Source organism: Mustela putorius, unplaced genomic scaffold (assembly GCF_011764305.1).
Source record: "Mustela putorius furo isolate JIRA1106 unplaced genomic scaffold, ASM1176430v1.1 tig00003846_pilon_pilon_pilon, whole genome shotgun sequence".
NCBI lineage: Eukaryota > Metazoa > Chordata > Mammalia > Carnivora > Mustelidae > Mustela > Mustela putorius.
In genome coordinates, this window is record NW_025421999.1 from 20718381 (window position 1) to 20741408 (window position 23028).

The 23028-nt window shown below is 37.8% G+C and overlaps 1 protein-coding gene and 1 pseudogene across 1 annotated transcript in view; one reads left to right on the forward strand and one right to left on the reverse strand.

Moving 5' to 3' along the window:
- The window catches only part of TRAM1 (translocation associated membrane protein 1), a 37119-nt gene that overhangs the window by 11502 nt on the left and 2589 nt on the right, over positions 1-23028 (forward strand). The window contains exons 5-10 of the mRNA XM_004762377.3: positions 775-833; positions 2519-2603; positions 8079-8149; positions 8256-8360; positions 9508-9651; positions 9995-10155. Coding sequence (XP_004762434.1) covers positions 775-833; positions 2519-2603; positions 8079-8149; positions 8256-8360; positions 9508-9651; positions 9995-10155 — 625 coding nt within the window. The remainder of the gene's footprint in view (positions 1-774; positions 834-2518; positions 2604-8078; positions 8150-8255; positions 8361-9507; positions 9652-9994; positions 10156-23028) is intronic.
- On the reverse strand, positions 21724-22637 carry LOC101672745 (annotated as a pseudogene).

A 23028-nucleotide genomic window follows, 5' to 3' on the forward strand; every position in this document is an offset into this window, starting at 1 on the left:
GAGATGAATAAACAAGCAAAGTGTGTAATAGTTGGAAATAGATTAAGACTCAATCTTTCCAGGGCTCATGCCATTTTATGCTGCTGCTTTAATGATACTTTAATTTTTTTAAAGATACTTTATAAATATATGTAATTTCTGCTTAAAATCTATTGTATAATTTTCTTAAATATAACAATGATACATTTCAATAGGAAAATATTCTTATTAAAGATAAGTCACTTGAGAGGTTTGTTGGGGTTTTTTGGTTGTGGGTTTTTTTTCATATACCATAATTCTCACTGAATAGATCTGGTTATCTAAGAAAAAGATTTGGATTAGTATGTGGACATCAGCCTATAAAACTTGACAGCACCTTGATCCTCCTTCTCCTGTCAGGTGCTACATCTTTCCTGAAACCCTTTTCTGATCACCCAAAACAAAATTCATCTCTCCCGTAGGTGTTGTTGCCTCTGTTATGTACCATTACTGTTTTTTTATTGTTTTATGTTTGTTCGTATACATGTATTTTTTACCCTATTGGATTGAAAGAATTTTGAAGGCCAGGAATTACACTATTTGACTTCATATCCTTCATAGTGATTGTCATTTTGCTAAAATAAGCAATTCAAGTGAATCAAAGATAACTAAAACAACTAAGAAGTTTTAGCTTCAGTGGGCTCTTTGGAGCCCAATCTGGGAAACTATAAATGTGCAAGAAATGAAAATACTGTCTTATTGTCCAAGAAATTTGCATTATACTCAATAGGCTAATTTTTATATCTTCTTTCTTAGGAAAACTACATCTCAGACCCAACTATCTTGTGGAGGGCTTATCCCCATAACCTGATGACGTAAGTCATTTTAGCAGGCTTTTCTTAGTTATGGACCATGATCATGTCACTTTTGAGCGGAACCCATTTTTGTCATTCTTTTTAAGACTTTGGCAAATTCATACAATAGGTATGTCATTGGCAGTCCCTCTTCCATAAGAACAAAAACTTCTTGTGCACTTACTTATTTTTTATGTATGTGATAATATTTCCGACACGTTCATTAGCTTGAGAAAACTGATTTTAACAATAATCTTAATTTAGTTCCCTTCTTCCTCAACCTTTCTCCTCGTTAGTTCTCCATCTTCTCCATACTTTTGCTCCTCGTCCACGCCCCAGTCTCTTTTTACTCCTTTCATTTCTTCTCTTACACTGTAAACTTCAGGGTAGCGATTGTCTCTTTTTTATCTTCCTAGCCCCCAAGGTTTCAATACAGTCCTGTAAAAAAGCTCAGTGTTGCCAAGACATTCAGCTATGTTACTCATTCTTCAAGCCCACCTCTAGCACAGCTATTCCATATTTTCCCTTGCTGCATTAGCCTATGTTGTCTTTTGCTTTCCTGAATTTGTCATTTCTATGTATAATATCTTAGGTAATATCTCTACATTGTCTTGGATGTTCTATAATTGTTTCATTTATGTAAGTCTTATATTGTGCCCATGCCCACCAAGACTCTGTGTAACTTGACAGCAAGTAGGAACTATTTATATGATATATCCTTCAATGTGCCAGGCCATATGTAGGTGATTGTCAACTAGACAACATTCAATAAATGCACTGTGATGTGGGAATTGGAGAGAAAAGTACGAAGGGAATAACGTGACCATGCATACCTTTGTTTTTAAGTCCAACAATAATACCCATGCTGCTGAGTCATTCTGCCTTTTTCAAATGATATTAATTCAGTGAGCTTTTATGCAATAAACATAATATTTATATAGGACTATCTCTCCTCTCCTCCCACAAAAAATTTATTTCCAATTGGATTTTGGTTTTCAGTTTTAGAAGTCTAGAGGAGAAGGAGAAGGGAGAACAAAAACACAAGAGGACTGGAGGGATATAATTCCAGGGACTATTGATTCTAGACTGATGAGCTCAATCTCCTGGGGAACATTCCATGCTGTATTCCTCTTTCTGATCCTGGTTTTCCTCCCATTTATTTGGGAGCTCTCTCAGTGTTCCAACCAAGTAGAGTTACCTTATTTCCCTAAGAAAAAAGTCAATGGATGTTTGCAGTTGTGATTATACCAATTTCAGGTGATTGTTCTTCCAGGCACCTTCACTTTGTGTCCATCTCTTTGCCCTTCCTGCTTTCCTCCTGGTGAAATTCTTAAAGGTCTGTAAGGTGATTCCCTCAAAGTCATGCTCCTTATGTCTCTGGTAGCTAGCATGACACATCAGTATTAATTTACTAATAAACTAGGGCGTCTCGTTCCTCCCTGCTAGCGTGCAGGTCAGCAAGGTTCTGCAGATAATGTCTTTGCATCTGTTGTTTAATCTAGAGGAATCAACTGGTGCTGAGAATATTCTAGGGAGATAGGGAAGTGGCTGCTGGGGAGTTGTTAAAGGGGAGCAGAGTACTGCCGGGAGACCTGACATGATAACAGAAGGTAGCTACTTTGTACATCCTGATTTCCCACTTTTGTTTTTACTTTATTCTTTAAAAATAAGGTGCTTTAAAAGGTATTTTTTTCCTTTCTTTGCAGATTTCAAATGAAGTTTTTCTACATAGCCCAGTTGGCTTACTGGTTTCATGCTTTTCCTGAACTCTACTTCCAGAAAACCAAAAAAGTAAGCCGGGATTTTGTATTTTTACAAGTTGTCTTGCCGTTTTTTTCCTTTTTTTGAAAAGTCACTCTAAAATTGGACATTTTCTCATGCCTCTAACCTCAAGTTTTCTTTCCCACCTCAGTTCTTCCCCACTTATTCTCCCACCTCCGCTCTTTCCACAAGGACTAAATATCCTCACATATTTCTTGGGGAAAATCTTTGGTCATAGTTTAACTTCGAGTGGAATCTTTTACATTTGACATGTTAATCACTTGTCTTAAAATTGTATTCGTGGTAATTTTAAAATAAAATTTAAACAAATTTAAAATCTGTTATATTAGTATTACAAATAATGTAATATTAGTTGTATGTTACTGATATTCTTAGGAGTTTCACAGATAAGACAAATGGATTAATCAGATTATTCTGCAGCTAACAGTTCTATGTGTTAAGGCCCAGTAAAAAAAAAATTCAGTATTAAATAAAGTAAGCCGTAGTTAAATACTCAGCAGTGAAGCTTTTCCTGAAATGGGTGGAGCATTCTTTTTATTTTAGCATGTGAGAAAAATATCTGTTTGTTTGTTTTAACAAATAACAACTGGAGCAGTGCGATATCTTTCTTTCCATTTTACCCTCAGTACTTCTCAGGTCAGACTCTGTGATACTGCTGAGCACACTTTAGTTTCTTTCTTCCAACTCTTTCTTCTCTCAAACCTTTACTACCTCCCTGTAGCTTGAAACTAAATACAGCAGGTCACCTGTGCTCTGCGGTGGTTTCTCTGGTTTATACCACCTCCTCCCTGCTCTCTTTTCCTCTGTGCTCTCTTTAGGCTTCATTCACAGTGATACTCTCTAATTTTATGATCCCAGCACATCTTTTTCTGGAATACTGTTAAATTAATCACACACTATTACTCCCTTTTGGGGGGAGAGATTATTTTTAAAATCCTATACAGGAGTATGGACAAAACAAGTTTTGTCCTGAGTTCACAACTATTGAAGCTGGAGAGGGCTGTGTGGGGGTTCATTATGCTCTCTCTTTGTTGAATATATATTTACATGTGTCCACATTTAAAGCTCCCTTACTTTTCAGGATAGAAGTGTAACATGATCATTTCCTTTCTGACTTCCCCAAAGCCACACTTATTTGTATATGTACTGCAAGTAGTTAATCCAGAGTATAGCTACCTAATTTATTACTGCATTGTGTCTATGGTTTTTGTGTCCTGTGCGTCTGTCATCACTGATGCTGTCTGCTATGATTAGAAAACTGCACCAGGGGCGCCTGGGTGGCTCAGTGGGTTAAAGCCTCTGCCTTCAGCTCAGGTCATGATCCCAGGGTCCTGGGATCGAGCCCCGCGTGGGGCTCTCTGCTCTGTGGGGAGCCTACTAACTCCTCTCTGTCTGCCTGCCTCTCTGCCTACTTGTGATCTCTGTCTGTCAAATAAATAAATAAAATCTTTAAAAAAAAAAAAAGAAAACTGCACCAAATAGAGTTCATTTACTATGGCTTGAAAGTTCTTTTTATGTTGATTTCTTTTTCAAGTGGAGTGTTTTTCTAGTTAAGTTGATTATAAGGATTAAGATGATAAAACCTTTGGCTTAGAATGGTGTTAAGATAAGATCCTTAAGCTCACAGTTTCCAGAAGCCCTTCCATATTCAGTAAGCACCTAGTGTGAACCACAGATGTCCTTGAGCTGCACTGCCCAAAACAGAATCCACTAGCCACATTTAAAGTAATTATAATTAAAAACAAAATGTACTTTCTTAGTCACACTTAGTCCTACTGCAAGTACTCATTTAGCCACATGTGGCCATACTGTCTACCATTTTGTATAGCAGAGATAGAGAGCATTTCCATCATTGCAGAAAGTTCTGTCGGGCAGTGTTGCTGAGAACATCATTGTTTCTTAACATCTTACTACTGTGGCTCAAATATTTAAAGCTTTCTCCATGTCCAGACTTATATACCCATAGACATAATACTTCTAGGCTCCATTATTAATCTATATGTCTCTTAGTCATTGACCATGTAAATAAGGAAGGACATTTCAAAGTAATTGCTCATTTTAGTTTTCAAAGTTTTCCTTTCTTTATCAATTCCTGCCAGATGGCATTTCTCCAGAAATGCAATCTAATTTTTATGGAATAATTTGCATAACTTAGAACTTAACTGAAACTATTTTTAACACCTACATATGACAGTCGAAAGTAACTGTTTCAAGTAATTAACATAATTTGAAAGTAACAGCTGCATATGTGTTAAACAGTTTCTTAAAATTTACTCTATGAAAATTATTTTTGGAAGAACACTTTACTGGAAGAAACTAGTACAGTGATTGTTTTTGAACTGATCCTACAGAGAAACGAAGAAAGAAAGAAAGGAACACTGCTGTTAGTAGCAGTTCAAGAGGTGTGTTAGTCACAGATAACTCAGTTTCTTTTAAGGAGAATATTTTAAATACATACAATATGTATGCCTCAATATAAACATTATTCCATTTTGCCCATAAGAAGATTCACAATGTAATTTCTTATCCAGCTTGAATATGTGGAATTTTGGGGAAGTCTCAGTGAAATAGCCAAATGTTTTATTTCTCATATTCAGTTTATTTAGTTTAATTATATACACATATAAATATTTGCATATCCTATGAGTATTTTAAATTAGAAATAATGCTTTTTCCCCTCCCCACTTCATGGAAGGTATATTCACACTCTCCACATGCAGCTTTGTTGTTCATATCTGTCATTCATCACTAGAGCCACTTTTTGAAACCTTTCAGTTTGTCCAGAGTACATCATCATCCCTCTACTGATTCCTTTGCGAGGCCCTCTATAAACACTTGGAAATCACATTGATTGAGGTTTTTTAAGGCTGTGTATCTTACCCAAACATGTATTTTTTTTTTAAAGATTTTATTTATTGATTTGACAGAGAGAAATCACAAGTAGAGAGGCAGCCAGAGAGAGAGAGAGGGAAGCAGGCTCCCTGCTGAGCAGAGAGCCCGATGTGGGACTCAATCCCGGGACCCTGAGATCATGACCTGAGCCGAAGGCAGCGGCTTAACCCACTGAGCCACCCAGGCGCCCCCCCAAACATGTATTTCTTATTCAAAATAATCAATATAGATCCCTATTACATAAGAGTTATGAAAAGTTTTAAACATGAGATGGCTCTATCTGTGGTTTAGGAGGAAATCTTTGCCTTATATGTGGGCATATTTATGATATTCAGTTTAAAGTCAAATTTTTTAGTACAGTGTAGTTAAAACATTTTTTTATAAGAATAGAAATTTACTAGGGCGCCTGTGGTGGCTCAGTGGGTTAGGCCTCTGCCTTCAGCTTAGGTCATGATCTCAGGGTCCTGGGATTGAGCCCCGCATTGGGCTCTCTGCTTAGTGGAGTGCCTGCTTCCCCTTCTCTCTCTGCCTGCCTCTCTGCCTACTGTGATCTCTCTCCCTGTCAAATAAATAAATAAAATCTTAAAAAAAAAAAAAAAAGAACAGAAATTTACTGAAGTATATGGCTGATCTTTTTTAATAAAAAGATGTTGGGGTAACAACTGAAAATGTCACTTGAAGTTATAATTTTAGAACTTGTTTTGATTTAATGTACTATATTTACTAGATTTTCCATGAAAAGTGACACAATTAGAATTTTAAATCATCGTTCCATGATTTCATTCTTGCGTTAATTATTTAAACATTAACATTAAGAATAGGGAGACTGTGATGAAGGGTTGTATTTTTTTAAGATTTTATTTATTTATCTGAGAGAGAAAGAGAGTGCACAAGCAGGGGGAGGGAGAGGGACAAGCAGACTCTGCACTAAGCATGGAGCCTGATGCAGGGCTCGATCCCAGGACCCTGGGATCATAACCTGAGCTGAAGGCAGATGCTTAACGACTGAGCCACCCAGGCACCCCAGAAGTTATATTCTTTTTTTTTTTTAAAGATTTTATTTATTTATTTGACAGAGAGAAATTACAAGTACACTGAGAGGCAGGCAGAGAGAGAGAGAAAGAAGCAGGCTCCCTGCTGAGCAGAGAGCCTGATGCGGGACTCGATCCCAGGACCCTGAGATCATGACCTGAGCCAAAGGCAGTGGCTTAATCCACTGAGCCACCCAGGTGCCCCAGAAGTTATATTCTTTAAAATAGTTTTTCCAGCAGTTATTTCAGCAAATTAGCTACACTGACTTAGACAAGTTTTATAAAATGAGTTTAGTGATCAATCAGCAATTTAAAAACTTGTAAAGCTTTTTTTGTAAGTATCAGGAGTCCCCTTAGTCCCTTTTCTCCTCAGAAATTTGGAGCATAGATTAACACATCTGAAGAATACGGCAGTATTTCCCATATCAAGTCACATGCCACTTGTTTTAATTTAAAATATTTTAGTTAAAATTATAGTTAAAAGTGTTTTGTTGTGTACTGTCTACAATCACGTTGTACGTTGCCAGTGATATAAACACCACATCTGGGGAAATGTGTATCACGGGGGCACATGGGTGGCTTAGTGGGTTAAGCCTCTGCCTTCAGCTCAGGTCATGATCTTGGGGTCTTGGGATCAAGCCCTGCATTGGGCTCTCTGCTCGGCAGGGGGCCTGCTTCCCTCCCTCTCTCTCTGTCTGCCCCTTGTGTTGAACTTCAGCATTTAAGTCTTGACACTGTTCTCCCATTCTCTCTCTCTCTTTTTTTTTTTTAAGATTTTTTAGTTGAGAGAGCATGAGCTGGGGGGTGGGGCAGAGGAAGAGGGAGAAGCAGACCCCCCACAGAGCAGGGAGCTTGATGTGGAGCTTGATCCCAGGACCCCGAGATCATGACCTGAGCTGAAGGCAGACACTCAACCGACTGAGCCACCTCAGGGCGCCTCTCCCTCTCTCTTGTAAGGAGAAATATTTCATTGGAAGTTTAAAAATTAAGACAGCTTATTTTCAGAGATCCTTCTTTCTCCAATTGGAAGAACCACTGTAAACTTGATATTATATCTTGGGTTTTTTTCCCGAAGAGTCTCAAAACATAGTAGTATATATGGTACTATTTGACTGTCTTATGTTCTCCCTTTCTAACATTTGATCTTTGTACCATTCTTGTTTTGTTTTGTTTTGTTTTTAAAGATTTTATTTATTTATTTGTCAGAGAGAGAGAGGAGCGAGAGTGAGCACTAGCAGACAGAGTGGTAGGCAGAGGCAGAGGGAGAAGCAGGCTCCCGGCTGAGCAAGAAGCCCGATGCGGGACTCGATCCCAGGATGCTGGGATCATGACCTGAGCTGAAGGCAGCCGCTTAACCAGCTGAGCCACCCAGGCGTCCCTAACACTGTCAGTTTTTGTAGACATTTGTGACTACAACTCAAGATGAAAAGCTAGATTTTACATCATAATTTAGTGTGTATGTGTGTGTGAAATCTGTAATAAAGTTTTTATGAAACAGTATAATATGCTGTACACAGAAATGGTTCAGCATGTTTAATCTATTATGCATCTCTATCTACAGGAAGATATTCCTCGTCAGCTTGTCTACATTGGTCTTTACCTCTTTCACATTGCCGGAGCTTATCTTTTAAAGTAAGTTGGGGTTTTGCTTGGATGTGTAAATGGACTGGGTAGATAGTGGGTTAGTCTGTTTTAATTGATAATTCATCTTTACATTTTAAATTTGTCCTTTTAACAGCTTGAATCATCTAGGACTTGTTCTTCTGGTGCTACATTATTTTGTTGAATTTCTTTTCCACATTTCCCGCCTGTTTTATTTTAGTGACGAAAAGTATCAGAAAGGGTAAGTAAGTTGTTTAGCCATTCTATTTCTTGTGTAATTAAAGTCAAGTCTGTTGCCAAGGACTGTGCTATTGCCAAGGTCCATGCTGGGGGCAATTAGATCACTCTGTAAGCTATTAGTAGTAGCTTAAAATAAAATTTAAAAACTTTACAATTCAGGTTGGCATTTTATTCTCTAAAATGGGAGTCTCATCTTTGCTGGAGAGATGTTATATTGGAACTTATAATTTTGAAGGTTTTGGGGGGTTTAGTTTTCTGTTATAATTGCCCTTTGGTTTAATGCATGTTTTTCTTTTGGAGGAAGAGTAATGGGGAAGTGATAACAGGAATAGGAAAGAAGAAAATGAAATAAAAGATTATATAGCCTTTAAAAAAAAGACTATATAGCCTAAAAGATACTAAAATATTTCAATGGAAAATTGGACTGAAAACAGAATTGGAATAGTATGACTTGTTAAAAAAAGAAAGTAAAACTAGGCCTATTAAGTGGGAATTGGGTGTCCTGTTTATTAACAGGACAACTTTTGTCCAGCAGTTTTCAGAATTTTTCTGTGCCAGTAGTCATTAATAATAGTTACATTTTTATTTTTTTTTAAGAATCTTATTTATTTATTTGACATAGAGAGATCACAAGTAGGCAGAGAGAGAGGAAGGGAAGCAGGCCCCTGCTGAGCAGAGAGCCCGACGCGGGACTCGATCCCAGGACCCTGAGATCATGACCCGAGCCGAAGGCAATGGCTTAACCCACTGAGCCACCCAGGCGCCCCAATAGTTACATTTTTAAAAAGGAGATCAGCTAAACGAAGAGTCAATTATTTCTTTACTGGACTTCTAGAATCTTAAAGCTGCTGTGTGATTTATCTCCAAAAGTGTGATATAGTATATAGCAGATCCCAAACATTTTACTTCAGAATCCTTTTTTGCAGAACAATAAGAAATGTTGTTTTTTTTTAAATTATTTTTATTAACATATAATGTATTCCTTGCCCTGGGGGTACAGGTCTTGAATCATCAAGCATACACACTTCACAGCACTCACCATAGCACATTGTTCTAATATGCATTTGCTTAGTAGGAATCTGATTTTTATTAGAATCTATTCCTATCTTCGCAATCTTATGAGTTTGACTTAAGACATTTTCTTACAGGTTTTCTCTGTGGGCAGTTCTATTTGTTTTGGGAAGACTGCTGACTTTAATTCTTTCTGTACTCACGGTTGGCTTTGGCCTTGCAAGAGCAGAGAATCAGAAATTGGATTTCAGTGCTGGGAACTTCAATGTGTTAGCCGTAAGGTACAGCCCATTTTAACATTTTTCTTACTTTGTACTACTATATAGGATATATTATCCATTTATGATGTAGATCATCTTAAAAAAATAGAGACAGATACAGGGGGGAACACATTCATGTGATTTCAAACCTGCTGCAATCTCATATGTTTTAATTGAAATGCTAAGGGATTTCTTTGAATTTAGAGATTAACTATTAATGGGATAATTATTTATTAGCATTATCTTGTCACCATTGGGAATTTAGCACCAAGTGAATCCTGTCAGTGCTAGATAGAATACTTCATTCAGTGGCCATTGCTTTGATATACTCTAATGTTTTGTTTATTAACCTTAATATTCTCAGAATTGCTGTCCTCGCATCCATTTGCATTACCCAAGCATTCATGATGTGGAAGTTCATTAATTTTCAGCTTCGGAGGTGGAGGGAACATTCTGCTTTTCAGGCACCAGCTGTGAAGAAGAAACCAACAGTGACTAAAGGCAGGTCTTCTAGAAAAGGAACAGGTTTGTATTCAGTAAGCCGTGGAAAAGCTGAAGTAGAAAACTTTTTTTCTTTTTTAATGTTGTGGGGTTTCATTCTAAACTTAAGATTTAAAAAAAATTTTTTTCATTTGAGAGAGCAAGAGAGCACTGTGCACAGGAGCAGGGGAGGGAGCAGAGGGGGAGGGAGAGGGACAAGCAGATGCTGTTCTGAGCGCAGAGCCCAATGCTGGACTCAGTCCCATAACCCTGAGATCATGACCTGACCTGAAACCAGGAGTCAGACACTCAACTGACTAAGCCACTCAAGCATCCCTAAATCTTACAAAGAAAATTTGATTCTGTTTTTAGCAAAATCAGAAGCAAAGTAAAACTTACCCATTCGACAATTTATTGATTCCCTAGGATTGGTTATTTCCCAAAAGCTGTCTACTAAATTTCTCTTCTCCCAGGTTTTCCACTAGACCCATGTATATGGGCCGTTTTTGATTGAATTATTAACCCAGCAATTGGTAGTTTGTGCTTTCAATCATCTTACTCATATTTTTAAAAAAAGAAAAGGAAAACCTCTTTATAGCCCCTCCCATCTGCCTTTAGGTCCGAGTAGAACAGCTTTTCTATAACTTTTGATTGCTTGATCCTTCATCTTTGAGTCTATATCTACCACCCTCTTTTCTCCTTCTGGCTTCTGATTGAAAATGCATTGACATTGCAATAATTTTTTCAACTAGTATTTGGTGTTATACTTGGAATTGTAACATAGAGGAGTTCCAGTTTTAAAGATGGCATCAACTCTGGTTTGCTCCTTAGAAGTCTTCATATTTGATAGTTATGCCCTCCAGCCCTGTCCTATTCAGGCTTGTCTCAGCAACTCTTGGGCCTTTGCATTTCATATAAATTTTAGTACATCTTGGTCATTTTCCACTCTCTGCCCTCCACCCTGCCAAAGAAACTCTTCCTGGGATATTTGATTAGCATTACATTGAATCTGTAGATCATTTTAGGGAGGAATGAACACTTCAGCCTGTGAGTATGGTATATACTTCCATTTACCTAGATTATTTTTAACTTCTTTCAGTGGTATTTATTTAATGACCATTTTGTCGGGATCTAGTAAATCACATACCATAGGGTTCACCCTTTAAAGTGTATGTTTCAGTGGTTTTTTAAGTATATTCACAAAGCGTGTGAACCACTAATTCCAGAACATTTTTATCTCCCCAAAAAGAAACCGCATGCCCACTAGCAGTCTTTTCCTATCCCTTCCTTCCCCCTGCCTCTGGCAACCACTTACCTATTTTCTGTCTCTGTCGATTGCCTTTTCTGGACATTTCATATAAATGGAATCGTATAAATTGTGATCTTCTGCAACTGGTTTCTTTCACAGATTATGTTTATCCACTTACTAGCTGATGGGCATTTGGGTTGTTTGCACTTTTTAGCTAATTGAATAATGCTGCTGTAAACATTTATGTACAAATTGTCGTTTGAACATCTGTTTTTGCTCTCTTGGGTATATACCTAGGAATAGAATGGCTAGGACAAATGTTAATTGAATATTTAACATTTGCAGGGGAACCAATAAACTGATTTCCACAGTGGCTGCACCATTTGACATTCATTGTTCTTACAATATTCTTTTGTCCCCTGCAGCATTTGTGGAAAAGACTAATCTTTCTCTATTGAGTTGTCCTGATATCCTTGTTGAAAATCAGTTGATCAGCTGCTTACAGGGCAGAATAAATAACTTATTTTCAGTGGGGAGAGGAAATCAGTTGATCAAAATGTAGGAATTTATTTTTGAGCTCTCAATTCTGTTCTGTAGATCTATATGCCTCTTCTTATGCTAGTACCACCCTGTCTTGATTAATGTTGCTTTCTAGTTCATTTTGAAATCAGGAAATGTGAGTCTTCCATTTTGTTCTTTTTCATGATTTGGTTATTCTGGGTCCTCTGCACTTCCGTATGAATTTTAGGATCATCTTGTCAATTTCTGCAAAAGCCAGCTGGGCTTTTGATATGGATTACTTTGAATTTGTCGATTTCCTTGAAAAATAGGAACATTGATGTCTTATCATTTATTTGGGTCTTCCTTCATTTCTTTTAGTTAAATTTTGTAGTTATCATTGTACAAATCTTTTTTATTCCTAAGTATTTTATTCTTTTTGGTGATATTATAAATAGAATTTTCTTCTTTTCATTTTTGGATGTTTATTGCCAGTATATAGAAATATAATTGATTTTTCCATATTGATCTTTTATCCTGCAATATCACTGAACTTTTTAGGATTTTTTTTCTAAGATTTTTTTTTTTATTTATTTGAGAGAGGACGCATGAGAGGAGGAAGGTCAGAGGGAGAAGCAGACTCCATGCTGAGCAGGGAGCCTGATGAGGGTAGATCCTGGGACTCCAGGACAATGACCTGAGCCGAAGGTGGTCACTTAACCAACTGAGCCACCCAGGTACCCCTGAACTTCTTTTTTTTTTTTTTTTTTTTAAGATTTTATTTATTATTTATTTGACAGACAGAGATCACAAGTAGGCAGAGAGGCAGGCAGAGAAAAAGGGAAGCAGGCTCCCTGCTGAGCAGAGAGCCCGATGCGGGGCTCGATCCTAGGACCACCAGGACCATGACCTGAGCCGAAGGCAAAGGCCCCAACCCACTGAGCCACCCAGGCGCCCCTGAACTTCTTAGGATTATTATTTAGTAGTAGGGTTTTTGTGTGGACTCTTTAGCATTTTCAGTATGCAGGACTATGTCATCTGCAGATGGAAATAGTTTTACTTCTTCCTCTCTAATCTGGATGATTTTTTTAATTAATTTTTTTTATTTATTATTATTGTTTTTTTTAATAAACATATAATGTATTTTTATCCCCAGGGGTACAGCTCTGTGAATCACCAAGTTTACACACTTCACAGCACTCACCATAGCACATACCCTCCCCAATGTCCATAACCACACCCCCCTCTCCCAACCCCCTCCCCCCAGCAACCCTCAGTTTGTTTTGTGAGATTAAGAGGCACTTATGGTTTGTCTCCCTCCTGATCCCATCTTGTTTCATTTATTCTTCTCCTTCCCCCCAAACCCCCCCCCCATGTTGTATCTCCACTTCCTCATATCAGGGAGATCATGTGATAGTTGTCTTTCTCCGATGGACTTATTTCACTAAGCATAATACCCTCTAGTTCCATCCACATCGTCGCAAATGGCAAGATTTCATTTCTTTTGATGGCTGCATAGTATTCCATTGTGTATACATACCACATCTTCTTTATCCATTCATCACTGATGTCACTGATGGACATCACTGATGGACAACAAGGTTTGTTCCATAGTTTGGCTATTGTAAACATTGCTGCTATAAACATTTGGGTGCACGTGCCCCTTCGGATCACTATGTTTGTACGTTTAGGGTAAATACCCAGTAGTACAATTACTGGGTCATAGGGTAGTTCTATTTTCAACTTTTTGAGGAACCTCCATGCTGTTTTCCAGAGTGGCTGCACCAGCTTCCACTCCCACCAACAGTGTAGGAGGGTTCCCCTTTTCTCCACATCCTCACCAGCATCTGTCATTTCCTGACTTGTTAATTTTAGCTGTTCTGACTGATGTGAGGTGATATCTCATTGTGGTTTTGATTTGTATTTCCCTGATGCCGAGTTATGTGGAGCACTTTTTCATGTGTCTGTTGGCCATCTGGATGTCTTCTTTGCAGAAATGTCTGTTCATGTCCTCTGCCCATTTCTTAGATTATTTGTTCTTTGGGTGTTGAGTTTGATAAGTTCTTTATAGATTTGGGACACTAGTCCTTTATCTGATATGTAGTTTGCAAATATCTTCTCCCATTCTGTCAGTTGTCTTTTGGTTTTGTTAACTGTTTCCTTTGCTGTGCAAAAGCTTTTGATATTGATGAAGTCCCAGTAGTTCATTTTTGCCCTTGCTTCCCTTGCCTTTGGCGATGTTCCTAGGAAGATGTTGCTGCGGCTGAGATCGAAGAGGTCGCTACCTCTGTTCTCCTCAAGGATTTTGACAGATTCCTTTCTCACTTTGAGGTCTTTCATCCATTTTGAGTCTGTTTTCCTGTGTGGTGTACGGAAATGGTCCGATTTCATTTTTCTGCATGTGCCTGTCCAATTTTCCCAACACCATTTATTGAAGAGGCTGTCTTTTTTCCATTGGACATTCTTTCCTGCTTTTTCAAAGATTAGTTGACCATAGAGTTGAGGGTCTATTTCTGGGCTCTCTATTCTGTTCCATTGATCTATGTGTCTGTTTTTGTGCCAGTACCATGCTGTCTTGATGATGACAGCTTTGTAGTAGAGCTTGAAGTCCAAAATTGTGATGCCACCAACTTTCGCTTTCTTTTTCAATATTCCTTTGGCTATTTGAGGTCTTTTCTGGTTCCATATAAATTTTAGGATTATTTGTTCCATTTCTATGAAAAAAATGGATGGGATTTTGATAGGGATTGCATTAAATGTGCAGATTGCTTTAGGTAGCATAGACATTTTCACAATATTTGTTCTTCCAATCCAGGAGCATGGAACATTTTTCTATTTCTTTGTGTCTTCCTCAATTTCTTTCATGAGTACTTTATAGTTTTCTGAGTATAGATTCTTAGCCTCTTTGGTTAGGTTTATTCCTAGGTATCTTATAGTTTTGGGTGCAATTGTAAATAGGATTGACTCCTTAATGTCTCTTTCTTCTGTCTTGCTGTTGCTATATAGGAATGCAACTGATTTCTGTGCATTGATTTTATATCCTGGCACTTTACCGAATTCCTGTACAAGTTCTCGCAGTTTTGGAGTGGAGCCTTTTGGGTTTTCCACATATTGTATTATATCATCTGCAAAGAGTGATAGTCTGACGACTTCTTTGCCGATTTGGATGCCTTTAATTTCTTTTTGTTTTCTGATTGCTGAGGCTAGGACTTCTAGTACTATGTTGAATAGCAGTGGTGATAATGGACATCCCTGCCATGTTCCTGACCTTAGCGGAAAAGCTCTCAGTTTTTCTCCATTGACAATGATACTTGCAGTGGGTTTTTCATAGATGGCTTTGATAATATTGAGGTATGTGCCCTCTACCCCTACACTTTGAAGAGTTTAGATCAGGAAGGGATGCTGTACTTTGTCAAATGCTTTTTCAGCATCTATAGAGAGTATCATATGGTTCTTGTTCTTTCTATTATTAATGTGTTGTATCACATTGATACAACAGCCAACCTTGCAGCCCTGGAATAAATCCCACTTGGTTGTGGTGAATAATCCTTTTAATGTACTGTTGGATCTTATTGGCTAGTATTTTGGTGAGAATTTTCGCATCTGTGTTCATCAAGGATATTGGTCTGTAGTTCTCTTTTTTGATGGGATCCTTGTCTGGTTTTGGGATCAAGGTGATGCTGGCTTCATAAAATGAATTTGGAAGTTTTCCTTCCATTTCTATTTTTTGGAACAGTTTCAGGAGAATAGGAATTAGTTCTTCTTCAAACATTTGGTAGAATTCCCCTCAGAAGCTTTCTGACCCTGGGCTTTTGTTTGTTTGGAGATGTTTGATGACTGTTTCAATCTCCTTACTGGTTATGGGTCTGTTCAGGTTTTCTATTTCTTCCTGGTTCAGTTGTGGTAGTTTATATGTCTATAGGAATGCACCCATTTCATTCCAGATTGTCAAATTTGTTGGTGTAGAGTTGCTCATAGTATGTTCTTATAATTGTGTGTATTTCTTTGGTGTTAGTTACGATCTCTCCTCTTTCATTCATGATTTTATTTATTTGGGTCCTTTATCTTTTCTTTTTGATAAGTCTGGCCAGGGGTTTATCAGTCTTATTAATTCTTTCAAAGAACCAGCTCCTAGTTTCGTTGATTTCTTCTGTTGGTTTTTTTTATTTCTATTTCATTTATTTCTGCTCTGATCTTTATGATTTCTCTTCTTCTGCTGGGTTTAGGCTTTCTTTGTTGTTCTTTCTCCAGCTCCTTTAGGTGTAGGGTTAGGTTGTGTATTTGAGACCTTTCTTGTTTCTTGAGAAAGGCTTGTATCACTATACATTTTCCTCTCAGGACTACCTTTGCTGGGTCCCACAGATATTGAACCGTTGTGTTTTCATTATCATTTGTTTCCATGAATTTTCTCAATTCTTCTTTAATTTCCTGGTTGACCCATTCATTCTTTAGAAGGATGCTGTTTAGTCTTCATGTATTTGGGTTCTTTCCAAGTTTCCTCTTGTGATTGAGTTCTAGCTTCAGATCATTGTGGTCTGAAAATATGCAGGGAATGATGCCAGTGTTTTGGTACCTGTTGAGACCTGATTTGTGATCCAGGATGTGATCTGTTCTGGAGAATGTTCCATGTACACTAGAGAAGAATGTGTATTCAGTTGCTTTGAGATGGAATGGAAATCTGAATATATCTGGTCCATCGCTTAAGGCTTTTATTTCCTTTTTGATCTTTTGCTTAGATGATCTGTCCATTTCAGTGAGGGGATGTTAAAGTCCCGTACTATTATTCTATATTTGATGTGTTTCTTTGGTTTTATCATTAATTGGTTTATGTAGTGGCTGCTCATATGTTAGGGACATAGATATTTAAAATTGTTAGATCTTCTTATTGGACAGACTGACCACTTAAGTATGATAGAGTGTCCTTCCTCATCTCTTATTTTAGTCTTTGGCTTAAAATCTAATTGATCGGATATAAGGATTGCCACCCCAGCTTTCTTCTGATGTCCATTAGCTTGGTAAACTGTTTTCCACCCCCTCACTTTAAATCTGGAGGTGTCCTTGGGTCTAAAATGAGTTTCTTGTAGGCAACATATTGGTGGGTTTTGTTTTTTTATCCATTCTGATACCCTTTGTCATTTGATTGAGGCATTTAGCCCATTAACATTCAGGGTAATTATTGAGAGATATGAATTTAGTGCCATTGTATTGCCTGTAAGGTGACTGTTACTGTATATTGTCTCTGTTCCTTTCTGATCTACTACTTTTAGGCTCTCTCTTTGCTTAGAGGACCCCTTTCAATATTTCCTGTAGAGCTGGTTTGGTGTTTGCAAATTCTTTCAGTTTTTGTTTGTCCTGGAAGCTTTTGATCTCTCCTTCTATTTTCAAGGATAGCCTAGTTGGATATAGTATTCTTGGCTGCATGTTTTTCTCATTTAGTGCTCTGAATATATCATGCCAGTTCTTTCTGGCCTGCCAGGTCTCTGTGGATAAGTCCACTGCCAATCTAATATTTTTACCATTGTATGTTACAGACTTCTTTTCCCGGGCTGCTTTCAGGATTTTCTCTTTGTTGCTAAGACTTGTAAATTTTACTATTAGGTGACGGGGTGTGGACCTATTCTTATTGATTTTGAGGGGGATTCTCTGCACCTCCTGGATTTTGATGCTTGTTCCCTTTGCCATATTAGGGAAATTCTCTCCAATAATTCTCTCCAATATATACCTTCTTCTGCTCCCCTCTCTCAATATATACCTTTTTCTGCTCCCTTCTCTCTTTCTTCTTCTTCTTCTGGAATCCCAATTATTCTAATGTTGTTTCGTCTTATTGTGTCACTTATCTCTCGAATTCTCCGCTCATGGTCCAGTAGCTGTTTGTTACTCTTTTGCTCACCTTCTTTATTCTCTATCATTTGGTCTTTTATGTCACTAATTCTTTCTTCTGCCTCATTTATCCTAGCAGTGAGAGCCTCCATTTTTTATTGCACCTCATTAATAGCTTTTTTTATTTCAACTTGGTTAGATTTTAATTCTTTTATTTCTCCAGAAAGGGCTTTTACCTCTCCAGAGAGGGTTTCTCTAATATCTTCCATGCCTTTTTCGAGCCCAGCCAGAACCTTGAGAATCGTCATTCTGAACTCTAGGTCTGACATATTACCAATGTCTGTATTGATTAGGTCCCTAGCCTTCGGTACTGCCTCTTGTTCTTTTTTTTGTGGTGAGTTTTTCCACCTTGTCATTTTGTCCAGATAAGAGTATATGAAGGAGCAAATAAAATACTAATAAGGTGGCAAAGACCCCAGGAAAATCCACTTTAACCAAATCAGAAGAGACCCCAAATCGTGGGGGGAGATAAAGGAGATAAAAAGAAGTTCAGGAAAAAAAAACAATTTTTTTTAAAGAAAACAAATAAAAAATATAAAAAGGAAAATATATATATATTAGATAAACTAGTTAAAAAACATTAAAAAAGAAAAGGATAAAAGTTAAAAAAGAAAGTTAGCAGAAGAAAAAAAAATTAAATTAACCACAAGACTAAAGAATCTTGGGGAGAAAGCCATGACTTCCATGCTTTGCTTTCTCCTCCTCTGGAATTCTGGTGCTCTCCTTGGTAGGTGAACTTAGTCTTGGCTGCATTTCTTGTTGATCTTCTGGGAGAGGGGCCTGTTGTAGTGATTCTCAAGTGTCTTTGCCTGAGGCGGAATTGCACTGTCCTTACCAGGGGCCAGTCTAAGTAATCCGATCAGGTTCGCTTTCAGGAGCTTTTGTCCCCTGAAGGCTTTCTGTAGAGTTCCGGAGGATGGGAATGAAAATGGCAGCCTCCCAGTCTCCGGCCGGAGGAGCCAAGAGCTGGGGTCCCCACTCCTCAGTGCGCTCTCAGAGAAAAGAGCCTAATCACTCCCGTTTCCCTGGCCTCTGGCTGCACTCTGAGCTCACCCAGCCTGCGACCAGTTCAAGGTAACCCCGGAGCTGAGAGCTCACTCCTCGGCTCTGTCTCTGTAGCCGGTTTCCCCGCTCTAATACCTGTAAGCTCTGCGACACTCACACCTCCGATCCTTCCGTGACCCCGCGTGGGCTTCACCCAGGTTTAGCCTCTGGAGTGATGTCACTCAGTGGAGCAGACTTTTAAAAGTCCTGATTTTGTGCTTCATTGCTCTGCCACTTGCCGGGAGCTGGCCCCACCCTCCGCGGTCTATCTTCCCCTTGCTTTGGATTCACTTCTCTGCTGGTCCTACCTTTCGGAAAGTGATCGATTTTCTGTTTCTAGAATTGCTGTTCTTCTTGTCTTCAATCTCCCGTTGGATTTGTAGGTGTTTGCAATGGTTTGATAATCTATCTAGCTGATCTCAGCCTGCTACTTCTCTGCCATCTTGACTCTTCCCCCGCCATCTTGACTCCTCCCCCGCATAATCTGGATGATTTTTATTTCATTTTCTTGCCAAACAGCCTTGGCTAGAACCTCCAAAACAATGTTGAGTAGAAGCGGAGAGAACAAACATTCCTATCTTGTTCCTGATATTATCAGGAAAGCGTGTAGTCCTTTACCATTACATATGATGTTGCCTGTGGGTTGCCTAAACGCCTTTTTATCAGCTTAAGGAGGTTCCCTTCTATTTCTAATTTATTAGTATTTTTTTCATGAAAGGATGTTAGATTTTGTCACTTGCTTTTTCTGCATCTACTGAAATCATCAAATGGTTTTTGTTCTTCATTTTATTGATATCATGTATTACTATTAATTGGTTTTTGAATGTTAACCCAACAGTGCATTCCTGGGATAAATTTCATTTGGTTATGGCATATAATCCTCTATAGATATTGTTTGATTTGGTTTGTTAGTATTTTATTGAGCATTTTTATATCTATATTCATAAAGGATATTGATGTGTATTTTTTAGTAATGTATTTATTTTCAAATGTAAAACCAGCCTTACATTTCTAGCTTAAATCCAAGTTGATGATAATACATAGCTTTTAATAGATTGGTGTTTTTCAGTATCTCTGTTAGGATTTTTGTACCTGTGTTCATATAAAAGATTGGCCTCTAATTAGCCTGGTTTTGTTTTTGTAATGTTCTTAGCACATCTTGGTGTCAGGGTTATGATAGCTTTATAAATAAAAGTATTGGGCAGTTTTATCCTTTGTGTGAAGTCAACATTCTTTTTTACTTAAATGCTTGGAAGAATCTACCAGTGAGGCCATCTAACCTAGAATCTTCTCTGGAGGAGGCTATTTACCTATAGATTTACATTCTTTAATAGATAATAGGATTATTCAGGTTTTTATTCCTTATTGTGTCTCTTTTGGAAAATTGTATTTCTCAAGAATTTTCATTTCATCTAACTTGGCAAATGTATCAGTAAAATTATTCATAGTATTCTTTTATTAATTTGTGTAGAATAGTAGTATTTTTTACTTCCTATGTTAGTAATTTATGCCCTTCCCCCACCCCCCCATTAGCCAAAAGCTAACATTTGTGGGCTCTTTTTTTATTTTCTTAGTCATATCATTGATTTCTGTTCGTGGTTCTTTGGGCTTGATTTGCTACTTTGCTATTTGTGGTTTACCTTCTTGAGATAGGTCTTTACATCATTGATTTTCTGCCCATCTCGTGAATTACTTGCAATTAAAGGCAAGCTTTCCCTTTCAGCAGTGCTTTAATTGAATTTCACAAATTTTGATATCTTTTTCATTATCATTCACTCTAGGATATTATAATTCCAATCTGATTTCTTCTTTGATCCACAGATCATTTATTAATACATTGTTCAATTTACAACTACGTGGACATTTTCTAGTTTTCTTTTTGTTACTGATTTCTAGCTTAATTCTGTTATGGCTAAAGAATATATTCCGAATGATTTCAGTTCTTTGGAATTTGTTGAGACTTTCATTATGGCTCAGCATGTGTTCAGTTTTGGTAAATGTTCCATTTGGACTTCAAAAGAATGTGTTTTCTGAATTTCTTGGTTATTAGTTGTATATCAGGTCAGATTTGTTAGTTGTATTTTTCAATCTTTTATATCTTTACTGATTTGGTAGAAGGAGTTCTATTTGTTCAGTCAGTTATTGCAGGAGATACTGAACTTTTCCATGTAGTTTACCAGCTTTCGCTTTAAATATTTTGAGACGTATAAGTACATCAAAATTTAGGGTTATTGTAAATTATGAATTTGTCCTCTTACTGAATGTCTGTCTTCATTTCTAGTAAATTTCTGTATTTACTATAGCTGCACCAACTTTCTTTTGGTAAGATGTTATGGTGCAACTTTTTCTTTATTTTTCTACTTTAAACCTTTCTTTGTCCTTAAATATAAATTTCATCTCTTGTCAGCAGCATATAATTGCATCTAATTATCTGACAATTATTGTCTTTGTTTTTAGGAATATGATTTTCTTTGTCTTTATCCTGTTCTCTGTCATACAGATCTTCCTGAATTTTGCTTGGCTTGACTTCTTTTATCATTTTTGGAAAATTCTTGACCCTAATCTCTTCAAATATTCTTCTACCCCATTCTCTCTCTCCTTTCCTTCTGGAACTCCAATATATGTGTTAAACCCTTTTTACCCTGTCCATGCTTTCTGCATTTTTCATCCCTTTTTTTCTGAGTTTTAATCTAAGTTTGTTTGTTTTTAATTTTTATTTATTTATTTGACAGAGAGAGAGATCACAAGTAGGCAGAGAAGCAGGCATCGAGAGAGAAGGAAACAGGCTCCCTGCTGAGCAGAGGCAATGCTCTGCTGGGCTCAATCCCAGGACCCTGAGATCATGACCTGAGCCGAAGGCAGAGGCTTTAACACACTGAGCCACCCAAGCGCCCCCAATCTAAGTATTTTTTTTCTGGTTCACTGATTTCTTCTGTTGCGCCTAATCTGCTATGAAATTCATTATTTAAGTCTGTATTTTCAGTTACTGTATTTTCCAGTTCTAGGATTAAAGATTTAGTTCTCATGAAATTCTCCATCTTTTCATTTATTTTTATTACTCATTTTATGAGTCCCTGTGTGATAACTCCAGATGTGGATCACCTGAGGACCTTTTTCTTTTCTTTTCTCTTCTTTTTCTCTTCAAAGGTAAACACCTTCTTTATGTGAGTTGAAGATAGGAGGGAGGAGGATTTATTTACCTTTTGGACCTTGATTTTCCTCAAATAGAGCTCCAGCTTTTTGCCCTCTAGCACATAGCCCTCTGCTCAGCCACACTGGCCTGGTCTTCAGGCAGTGTACTCAAGAAGCCTGCTCTTAGGGAACTGCTGATTGTGGCTTGCTTTTTCCTTCCATTATGTTTCTTCCGAATTTTCTTTGATTCTTTTTTGTTTAAAATCTCTTCCTCCTTAGGTGTCAACTTAGCCCCCTTCTTAAGCCCAGAGGTAGTACATAGTGGAACTCATACCATGGTCAGGATGGCCTGCTGTCAATGAGCACGGTACCGTTCCTCACCAGGGTCTTGGTGTGGACTGTTCATTCACTGTTGGGTACTTTGTAGATAATATCAGTAATTCCTGTTTGCTTCTTCCAACACTCAGAGCCCCACAAGAAGTTCCCCACATCCAGCCCCCAAGCAGTGTACTTCTTATTACCTCCCCAGATTGGAACTGTGTGTATGGGGCAGAGCATCCCAGTTCATCCTTCTGCTTCTTGCGGAAGGGCTTTCTCTTGCCCCCGGTCTTGCAAGTTGTACCAGTTGTCCCAGCAGATGCCCATCACTTGGTGCTGGCTGAAAAGAGTGAAGATCTATTCCTAATATATTTTTTTCTCTCAGTTTTTAGTACCTTGGTCTTGCTTTCTGGGATGCCTGGTAGTTTTTTAATTGAATACTGGGTGTTTTATGTAAAAATGGGTATAGGTTTTAGTCGAGTTTATAGAGGCTCTGGATTGAATATGGGTAGATCATTCTGTCCTGTCAAAGCTGATCTGTTTCCAGTTTACCCTCATTCCTAGAACATCAGCCATTTGTATAGTCTGTCTTCTCTGACAGACTCTGGATTCATATTTTTTCTTCTGTCATTATGAGACCAACCAGGTCTCTGTTTAGTTTTGCATTTGCATAGGAGTTGCTTTCTGTTTGATTCCTCTGAGTCTTGCTTTGTGCATGCACATTCAGTAATAGGCAGATGCCTTAAGGGAGAAATACAGAGCTGCCTTCGGTTTTTGTTTTTGGGTTTTTTTTCCCT